The sequence below is a fragment of the Cyprinus carpio genome, chromosome B24 (genome assembly GCF_018340385.1).
Source record: "Cyprinus carpio isolate SPL01 chromosome B24, ASM1834038v1, whole genome shotgun sequence".
Taxonomy (NCBI): Eukaryota; Metazoa; Chordata; class Actinopteri; order Cypriniformes; family Cyprinidae; genus Cyprinus; species Cyprinus carpio.
The window spans coordinates 22,136,450-22,147,214 of record NC_056620.1 but is presented as its reverse complement, the minus strand read 5'-3'; the positions used below and the strand labels follow the sequence as shown (position 1 = coordinate 22,147,214).

Here is a 10,765-nt window from a genome sequence, read left to right as displayed (position 1 = left end):
GAAATGATATGATTTCATAGTCAGACACTGACTTTAGAGGAACATTTTATGTAAAAATCCATGAAAGCATATCTACTGTTACCATGATACATTAGTTTTTGGTCACACTGTATAACCTTATTTCTAAAGGAAGGTTATACATATTAAAATGTATTAAAAAAAAATGATTTAGAAATTGATTCAAATAAATAAAATGCATTTAAATAAAATAATAATAGATTTAAATAAATAAAATTAATAAAATAAAAGGTCATACTGCATAACCTTATCTCCACAGTCAACATAAAAATTTTGAGAAAAATTCTAAAATAATAAGATTAAATTAAAAAAAATCTAATTTATAAATTGATTCAAATAAATACAAATGTATTTAAATAGTGATAAGTTAATAAATTTGATTAAAATAAATAAATTGAATAAAATTGTATTTAAATATATAATAAACAAACAAAAACATGAAAAAAATCTATTTGATTTAGAAATTGATTAAAATAAATAAAAATGTATTTAAATAAACTGATAAGTTAATACATTTGATTAAAATAAGTAAATTGAATAAATTTGCATTTAAATACATCAACAAAAACATCTGAATAAAACACAAGAATAAATTTAATTTAATTTAAAAAAAAGGTAATTACATCTAACAGAATGTTTAGATTAATAAATATTTTACACTAATTTTCACGGTATTAAGTGGGTCTTTATAAATGAAAATATATAAATGTTAGGATGGGGGTTCCTCGCAGGTGGATGGTCATATTTGAATACAGGCACTGTATAACCATAATATATAAATATTTGGTCTATTTAAACGGAGTAATAAGCTTCCAACGTCATTCTTTTCAAAAATGAATAGTTTTAGTGTAATGTATTTAATGAATTAATGTAAGGGTAACGACAATGACGCACGTCAGCAGTCTGTCAGCCAATCAGCGAGCGAGAGAAGCGGCTCACGCGCGTGCCGTCAAGCCCATCTGGCACGCGCTCTGTCGCTGCTTTAATGCTTCCAATGTGCATATTACACTATTTGTATTTCACATGTCAACTTTCAGTCACAGACATAAACATTATGACACGCACACATTCCCCTCGTCCCAATCCGCCTGGTGTGTGTGACCCTGACTGACAGATGACGTTATAGACACACACACACACTAATAAATGCAAACACAACTGATGCACGCAGCACACACTGACAGCTCTGTGGCGTATTCGGTTTTATTAAAAGCGACTTTAATATAAATAGACTTGCACATGGAACGGCGACGCTGCAGATTAAGCTAATGTGAATAACGTTAGCTCCTGCAGCTAATGTGCAGGCAGTCAGTGAACTACATTACGATGTCAAGCCATTTAAGTATACGAGTCGCTAAAGTATGCGTGGAATTTAGAAAATGTTGTAACTGGAATAGAAATTTGAATGAATCGTCTTACCTGATTTGCTGTCGACTGTCTGTCAGGCAGCGGGCATATTTGTGATTGTGTGCGCATGCGCAGTGAGCGCTGTGGGGGACATTGCATGCTGGGCCAAGAGTCTTACATTAAAATATACATATAAATTAAATAAAGAAAGATATACAATTATGTTTGAATTCTATCTGTCTGTCTGTCTATCTATCTGTCTATCTATCTATCTATCTATCTATCTATCTATCTATCTATCTATCTATCTATTTATCTGTCTGTCTATCTATCTATCTGTCTGTCTGTCTATCTGTGTATGTGTCTGTCTATCTATCTGTCTGTCTGTCTGTCTGTCTGTCTGTCTGTCTGTCTGTCTATCTATCTATCTATCTATCTGTCTGTCTGTCTGTCTGTCTATCTGTCTCTCTGTCTGTCTCTGTCTGTCTATCTATCTGTCTGTCTGTCTGTCTATCTATCTATCCGTCTATCTATCTGTCTGTCTGTCTATCTATCTATCTCTCTGTCTATCTGTTTCTCTATCTATCTATCTGTCTCTGTCTGTCTGTCTGTCTGTCTATACTTTCTATCTGTCTACCTCCTTTCATCCATCCACTTTCTCTCTCTGTCTGTCTGTCTCTGTCTGTCTATCTATCTGTCTGTCTCTGTCTGTCTGTCTGTCTATCTGTCTTTCTCTGTCTGTCTGTCTATCTATCTATCTGTCTGTCTGTCTATCTATATATCTATCTATCTATCTATCTGTCTGTCTGTCTGTCTGTCTGTCTATCTGTCTCTCTGTCTGTCTGTCTCTGTCTATCTATCTGTCTGTCTGTCTGTCTGTCTGTCTGTATCTATCTATCTAGATATATATAGTCTATCAGTCTGTCTGTCTGTCTATCTATCTATCTATCTATCTATCTATCTATCTATCTATCTATCTATCTGTCTGTCTGTCTGTCTGTATGTCTATCTATCTGTCTGTCTGTCTGTCTGTCTGTTTCCCTATCTATCTATCTATCTATCTATCTATCTATCTATCTATCTATCTATCTATCTATCTATCTATCTATCTATCTATCTATCTATCTATCTATCATCTATCTATCTGTCTGTCTGTCTGTCTGTCTGTCTGTCTGTCTATCTATCTTTCTAAATTTACACTACCAGTCAAAACTTTGGACACAACAGCTTTATTATTGCTATTTCTAGTTTTCTATATAAGTATTTGTCTATTTATAATTACCTATCTTTCCCAGAATTACACAAATCCTCTCTGTTTTTCTTTCTGCATTACTAGAAAAAAAGAAAAGGTCGTCCTGAATCATCTGACCTGTTTACAGTTTTATGGTCAGGTCACTGGCCAGAAAGCTGCTCTGGTAATGAGACAACATCCGCCCGACACATGACAGTCATTAAGATAACTCAATCAAGGCAGCATTGCTGCATGGAGACTTCAAGGAATAGGTGACCCATTGCCCAGTTTACAATGATTCACTAAAAACATTTATATCATCAAAGAATGTATTACGAAAATAGGTAAGATACACAGATGCAGTTCACCAGCAGTGCATTTTAGTAATTGAATCCTGCATAGATGATGCATAATGATAATGCATGATCATGCAAGGATAATGAGTAATGAAGACAACAGGAAAGCTGCTCCACTCCTGAATATCTACTAATGATTAATACAGTATGTGAAAGGGATGGTTCACCCAAAAATGGAAATTTTGTCATCATTTGTCACCAATATGATAATTTTGAAGAATATGTGTAACCAAAGAATTATTGGTAGCCATTGGCTTAATAATAAAACATTTATGTTTCTAAAATAATGAAAATATCGCACATTTACTGATCTCTTTGGCTGCAAGTATGAAGCTGCTGTTATTCTGTGCATTCACAATATGCTCTTCTATATCATCCGCGCTACAAGGATGCGATGTTTTCTTTCAAAACAAAGCTACATACACGTAGAAAGAGCGCATCCTTGTGGCGCTAATGACACAGAAGAGCATACGGTGATATGGAGAGACACAGAGGAGACCACTCACTGATGGCAGATGGAGTATTCTGACGATGACTTTCATACCTTTTATGGACCTTGACACTGTTATTTACTCGACAGTCTATGGGAAAGTCACAGGCCTCCTGGTTTTCATCCAAAATATCTTCAATTGTGTTCTGAAGACGAACAAAGCTTTTACGGGTTTGGAACGACATGGGGGTAAGTGATTAGTGACAAAATGTTCATTTTGGGGTGGAGTAACCATTTAAGGGCAGATTTGAGGCTGCAGCTGACTTTAGTTGCTCGGCCTGAGCAGTAATGCTAAATGATAAACATGAATAGAAATTTAGTTCTCCGAAGGAGCTCTGCACATGGTCACACTGGTGTTCATGCTTACATTAGCAAGAACAATCTCATGCTGTTAGATTATCATAGGCACATTTAAATAAAGTCAGGACATTGGCAGTATCTAGATATTATTCAAAGATGTTCTTCCAGCTAAAACTCAGTGGCACTGAGGAAAATAAGGTCCGTTGCAAACTGTAGGTCATTTCTAGCTTGCAAATTCCAACATCTCCTTACTCCCCATAATATGATTTTGACAAATAAATAACAAAGATTGTTAAATATAATCAATGGTTGTAAAACATTTGACTAAGTTTTCTCCATTACAGTGCCATCTCAACTGTCAAAGTTAATCCATCTTAAAGTAAAGTCGTTCAGAACTAATTTCTTTGAATTTGATTCATAATTGCAATAATTTTGTAATACCAACAAGGTTAATGAAGCTTTTTTTTTTTATGCAATAGAACAACAACAAATACAAATACGAGGACAAAGTAAGAACAAGAGACAAAGAGGGTTACAAACAATACTCCAAAAGCAAACTATGTTAGCTTATAAGACTTACACCATGAAAGAGTCTTACATGCAATAGAATTATTAGAGTTTCTCAAGGAATTTACATACATATCAAAATCTTTCCTGAAAATAAAAAAGTAGGGAGTTTTCTTTGAAAATTTACACTTATGAATGTAAAATTTAGCACAATAAGTTAATGAAGCTTTAAACTAAATTGAGCTTTAAAATGACACTATTGAATTCATTTTGTAACTAATGAACTTTGCAAAATGACATTGTTGCTGATCTAAATTCAGTTAAATAATGACAATTATTTTCCGTAGAGCTGCTTTGTAGCTGAAATTCAATTTGTTTCATAAATTTGATAAATACTGAACGGAACCGAATCAGAACTAAACTGAGCTGAATAATGTCAGTTATTTTGCTTTAACTGAATATGTTTTGTAATTGATGAACTTTGCAAACTGACTGTTGCTGAACTAAATTGAGCTGAATAATGTCAATTATTTTCTGCAGAGCTGCTTTACATCTGAAAGTGAATTTGTTTCGTAATTGAACATTGCAACACCGACTGTTATTGAACAGAACTGAATCAATATAGAATTAAATTGTGCTTGATGTCAATATTGTTCTCTGTAGTGCTGCTGTGTGGCTGAATTGAATTTTCTTCATAATTGATGAACTCTGCAACATTGACACTGTTAATGAACTGATATAGAATGAATCTATATATAAATATAACTAAATTCAGCTACATTTATGAAACTGAAGTCATTTCACAATTTTTGGATTAAATGAATCAGCTTTGAAATAAACTGAGTGAATAATGACACTACTGTTTTCTGTAGAGCTCCTTTATAGAATTAAATTAATTTTATAACTGATGACCTTTGCATCACTGACGGTTATTGAACTAAATTAAGCTGAATAATGACACTATTGTCTTCTTTAGAGCTGCTTTATAGCTGAACTGAATTATTGAATGTTTCATAATTGATGAACTATGCAACACTGAACTGAATTAAATCAACACTTAATTAAACTGAGCTGAATAATGACACTATTGTCTTCTGTAGAGCTGTTTTACAGCTGAATTGAATTTGTTTCATAATTGACAGACTTTGTATAAAGCACTATAAATAAATGTGACTTGACTTTTGAGTATCTTCACAAGTGATAATCATTAGGCAGAGGTGGAGCTTTATGTGATAGTTGCAGTGTCTTGATCTGGCATGTCATGCCTTTTTATCTTCCTCCAAAAGCAGCTCATTTTCATAACGCCTTCAGACCTGTTGAAAAGTCACTCCACACTGGTTATTGCCAAGATGGAAAAGCCCAAGTTCTCTCTTTCTGCCCTGACAAGCACTCGCGGTGCCTTGCACATAGCGCAGATCGTGATGTGCGCGGTGACGTTTGCAGTGAGCTATGTCTGGGGTAAACCGCTTCACACCTACTGGATCTACTGCATGGTGGTGTGGGGTTTGTGTCCCATCATCTCGCTGATAATCACCATAGTGGAGATGTTCCTCATCCACAAGCTGATCCTGGTGTTCTGCATGGACTGGGACGACTTCACGACCGGCATGGCCATGATGGCGTCGCTCTGCACGTGCTCCTGCACGGCGATGTTCGCCAACTTTTACATCTGCCGGAAGTGCATTTGGGGCTGGATGGTCACGATCCTCTCGGTGGTGTGTTGTGCGCTTTACTGCGTGGAGACGTTCAGGGACAAGTGCGATGCGACACGCTCTGCAACATACGTGGCTGCACTTCCAGGCTTCATTAAGATTCTCGAGGCCTTCGTTGGCTGCATCATCCTCATATCCCTGATCGGTTACGTGGGTAAACCGGCTCTGCTGTGGTGCATCGTGGCCTACGCGGTTCCTCTGCCTCTAACCCTCCTGACAATCATCACCAACATCTTGACCAAGTTAAAGAACTGTCTGCCCTTCAGCATTGATCGTTTCACAATGATTTTCCTGGTCATATCGGTTCTGCTTTACATCTCTGCTGCTATTCTCTGGCCCACCTACAGCTTCAAAGAAACGAACAGTGCTCTGGACACGAACAGTGCTACGGACACTTTTTTGTTCCACTCTGACCTCTTGCTTGGACAACTTTTGCCCCACTGTCGTCTAGACCAGCACGCACACCCCCATCTCCTGCCCCTTGGCTGTCCGATGTACTCCGTGAACATCGCTCTAAACTCAGGGCTGCAGAGAGGAAATGGCTTAAATCAAGAAACTCTACCGACCTCAGTGTGTACAGTCTCTCCTCCTCCTTCTCTGCAAACGTCTTCACTGCTAAAGCATCATATTACCACGACAAGATTACAACTGTTGTGACGCTGCACTCTTTCAAAACCTTCTCTTCTCTTCTTAATCCGCCTCCACCTCCTCCTCAATCGACTCTTCCAGCTGATGACTTTTGCAGTTTTTCTTCACGAATAAGACAAGAACCATCAGTGACCAATTCTCCACACCGCTGAGGATAACTTCACAACGACTAATGCTCACTGTTCTCCTCCTTCTCTCCACTCTCAGAGACGGACGTTTCCAAACTTATCCTGTCCAGTCATCCTACTACTTGCCCACTGGATCCGATACCCACTCACCTCCTTCAAGCGATTTCTTCTTCATCCATACCTTCACCTAAGCTTCACAGACCATATTGCTACAACGACCCGGTCCTGCAGATTTGCCTTATACAACATTAGGAAGATTAGACCCTTCCTGGGTCGAAGCAAGCCACCCAACTTCTTGTCCAAGCTCTTGCTCTCTCCAGACTGGACTATTGTAATGCTCTTCTGGCGGGCCTTCCTGCTGTACTATCAAGCCTCTACAACTGATCCAGAATGCAGCAGCGAGGGTTTTGTCTTCAATGAGCCAAAACAGCTCATGTGACTCCTCTCCTCATCAGGTTACACTGGCTACCAGTAGCCCGCTCGCATCAAATTCAAGTACTGATGCTTGCCTACAAGACGACCACTGGCACGGCGCCAACATACCTAAACTCACTAGTTCAGTCTTATGCGCCCTCCAGAAGTTTGCGCTCTGCAAGTGAACGACGTCTTGTGGTGCCATCCCAAAGAGGTTCAAAATCACTCTCACGGACTTTTTTTCCTGGACTGCGCCCAGCTGGTGGAATGACCTCCCGATCTCAATTCGAACAGCTGAGTCTTTACTCATTTTTAAAAAACATCTTAAGACTCATCTTTTTTGCCTGCACTTAACCAACTAATACTAGTACTTACCTTTTCTTTTTCTTGTCTATCATATTCAAAAAAAAAAAAAAAAAAAGAAAAAAAACTAGGCTACGTGTTCTGTACTAGACTAACTGAGACTTGTCATAGCACTTGTATACCGTTGTTGTTCTCTCCTTGATCTGATTGTTTCTACTGTTCTCATTTGTAAGTCGCTTTGGATAAAAGCGTCTGCTAAATGATAAGACTGTCCGGCAAAGAAAACCCGCGGCCCAAAGACTGTCCGGGAAACAGCTGTATATGGAGCATCCAGTTTGTTGTGACCATCATGACCTATATTAATCTCGGCCTGTATGTTGCTGACCTGGTCTTGACCTGCTTGGGTATCTGTGGATTCAAACGCTCTCAATAGTATCAGTATACTTGAAAAATAAAGGTTGCAAAAGAGTGTTTGTTGATGCCATTAAAGAACCATTTTTGATTCCCCAAAAAACTTAAAGTGAACAGTTCTTAAAATAACCATTTTTATTTAGAGTGAAGAACATTTTAATTATCTTAAGAACCTTTTTTCCTCTTTAAAGAAACTTTTGTGCATTGGAAAGTTTTAATAGTTTTCATAAAAAGTTTTCATAAAAAGCTTGATTGTTCATAATAAATGAAAATATTAAATTTCTGTGTTTTTATTTTTATTAAAGATCTACATACGTTTGTGTGAAAAAGATTTAAAAATTTTTTTACATTTGTATTTATTTATATATAATACTATAATTAACATATAAAACATTATCATGTATTTTATCATATAAAAAGCTATTTAATTTTCCTATATATATTTATAGGCTACTACATATATTTATAGTATTATAACTAATAGGATGCATTAAATCAATCAAAAGTGATGGTAAAGATTAAGTAAATGTTACAAAAGAAAATTTAGAATTTTATTTTTTTAAATGCTGTTCATCTATTCATCAAAGAATCCTGTATAAAATGTATCAGTTTCCACACAAAAAATATGTAGCAACACAACTTTTTTCAACTTATTTCAATTGATAATATTAACCAAAATTCCCTTGATCTTTTGACATATAGGTCATTGTACTAGAAAACAACCACTGAAGGCTGGAATACACTACACGACTTTTAAAATCTGAACAGAACTCATGCAGAAAAATATCAAACATGTTTGATCAAATACCAAAAAATTAAAACAACATCTCTTATAAAATCATAAAGAAAAAAAAAACATGACCAACCCACTCCGACTGGATGGAATCAAAGTCTGAAGCTAACCAATCAGAGTCTGTGACCATCATACACTACGCGATTTTCTGTGGAATCTGTCAGCTGTAATCTGCAGACTGGCTCCGACTTTCCTCAACTAGCGTCAACTTCTGTGTAGGATGTAGGCCAGGGGCCACCAAACTTGATCCTGAAGGCCAGTGTCCTGCAGAGTTTAGCTCCAACTTGCCTCAACACAACTGCCTGCAAGTTTCAAGTATACCTAAGACCTTGATTAGCTGGTTCAGGTGTGTTTAATTAGGGTTGAAGCTAAACTCTGCAGGACACTGACCCTCCAGGATCGAGTCTGGTGACCCCTGATGTAGGCTGTCAAGCACACACAACTATAAGCCAATCACAGCAGTGGGCGAGAAGAGTCTACAATGGTGAGAATAAGAGACTTTCTTACTGAGAAAATCTAATTAAATATATATTATGTAATATAAATAGAAGGGGATCATTTGGAGGTCCTTGGCATAATTTAATGTTTTTAAAAAACCCTTGGTTTAACATTCTGAGCATCATCCCTCACTTCTGCAGAAAACTAGTCTTTTTGAAAATGTTCATACTTTCATTTACTCGTTAAACTAACTTTTTGTTGGTGTCAGAAAGGTTACCGTGCATTTGAGATATGAACATTAGACAACAGAAGACTGAGAAGTCACACACAGTGAAAGTTTGTGGTGTGTGTAAAGGCTTTATCAGCAGTGTAAATGTAAATCATGCAGTGTGGTGTAACAGTTCACTTGAGCACACAGCTCACACTTCTCTGGAATCAGGTGAAGAACAGTTGTTCGGACTGAGTCTCTCTCAAAGTTTCCGGATTCTCCAGATGGTTTTCTGCGCGTTGGCTCTGATCATCCCGATGTTTCGTGGCCCCATGTCCAGTCCGTATGGGATCTGGTGTGAGTTTGTGTGGGTATTCGGACTCATCGTGGCTGTGGTGGTCTTCGTTATCGAGAAGTGTCTGGTGGATAAACTGATCGAGCTCCTTGTGCTGAAGCACTCTTGGAATGATCTCTCCTGCGGATTGAACCTTCTGTCGTCCCTCATGCTGTTGTCTGCGTGTCTCATCTACTGCACCGTGTTTGTGTGCGCAACATGCATCGCAGACATCATCTGTGCTATCGCCTCAATCTTGGCGCTTGGTGTGTATGTGGTGGACACCGTGATGTTAAAACTCAAGTGTCCTGAAGGTTATCTGTCCAGCCTACGAGGCATCCTGCGCTTCAGCCAGGCATTTGTAGCCTGCCTCATCTTCACCGCGGTATACAGCTACTTCAAAGGAGTGGAAAACCAGTTCCGGCCTGGCGGTTTGATCTGGTGCATTCTGGTCTACGTGGTGTGTTTCCCTCCAACCGTGGTGGTGATCCCGTCACACCTGCAGAAGTGTGTGGATCTGCTGCGATGCTGCGATCTCAATAAGTTGGAGCTGGTGCTTGACGTCGTTGCCGTCGCTCTGTACGTCTCTGCTGCAATCCTCTGGCCTGTGTTTGGCTATAAAAACAATAAAAGAGACTCCAAAACCCAAGATTATCGCTTTCATGACCTTAATTTGGTCACAGTCCTGACGTATGTGAACTTGGGGCTTTACCTCGCAGACTTCATTTGGACTTTGATTGTACTTTGTAAAAAAAGGTAGACGTACTGTAGAGTCAGATGTTCTACAAAAAATGCATGAATGTAAAACTGTAACCATGTCTTGAACTCTAAGCGGGAACGAACCAATTTTTGTGGGTGAGGTGGTCTTTTTATTGAAAGTAATTGAATAATTCAAGTAAATTAAAGGAGTAAAGAAAAAGATAATAGAGAAGATAATATTTAAAAGATTATCACATTACATTCAATCATAATCATATGCCTATTTCAAAAATGGCTTTGTTAACATTCAATAACGATAGCCAATCAATGATAGCGTATATTTTCAATTCAAAATGGCTAAATTTGACAAACTTGAGTAGTTTTGCATCATTGCATAGGCTATTATAACATTTCTATAGTAAACCAGT

The 10,765-nt window shown here is 37.7% G+C and overlaps 3 protein-coding genes across 3 annotated transcripts in view; 2 read left to right on the top strand and 1 right to left on the bottom strand.

Annotated features, from left to right (window-relative positions):
• LOC109050016 (TBC1 domain family member 24-like) overlaps positions 1-1,542 on the bottom strand; it is a 9,028-nt gene extending 7,486 nt beyond the window's left edge. The window contains exon 1 of the mRNA XM_042752299.1: positions 1,438-1,542. The gene's annotated coding sequence lies outside the window, so the exon portion shown is untranslated. The remainder of the gene's footprint in view (positions 1-1,437) is intronic.
• Positions 1,543-5,446: 3,904 nt separating this feature from the next.
• Positions 5,447-8,000, top strand: LOC109050333 (myeloid-associated differentiation marker-like protein 2). The gene is made up of 2 exons (XM_042752315.1): positions 5,447-6,311; positions 7,731-8,000. The coding sequence occupies exons 1-2, from the start codon at positions 5,506-5,508 to the stop codon at positions 7,885-7,887; spliced, it is 963 nt and encodes a 320-aa protein (XP_042608249.1). The 5' UTR covers positions 5,447-5,505; the 3' UTR covers positions 7,888-8,000.
• A 1,588-nt stretch (positions 8,001-9,588) lies between these two features.
• On the top strand, positions 9,589-10,398 carry LOC109050334 (myeloid-associated differentiation marker-like protein 2). Its single transcript, XM_019067977.2, has one exon. The coding sequence runs from the start codon at positions 9,589-9,591 to the stop codon at positions 10,396-10,398; it is 810 nt and encodes a 269-aa protein (XP_018923522.2).
• Positions 10,399-10,765: the final 367 nt, after the last annotated feature.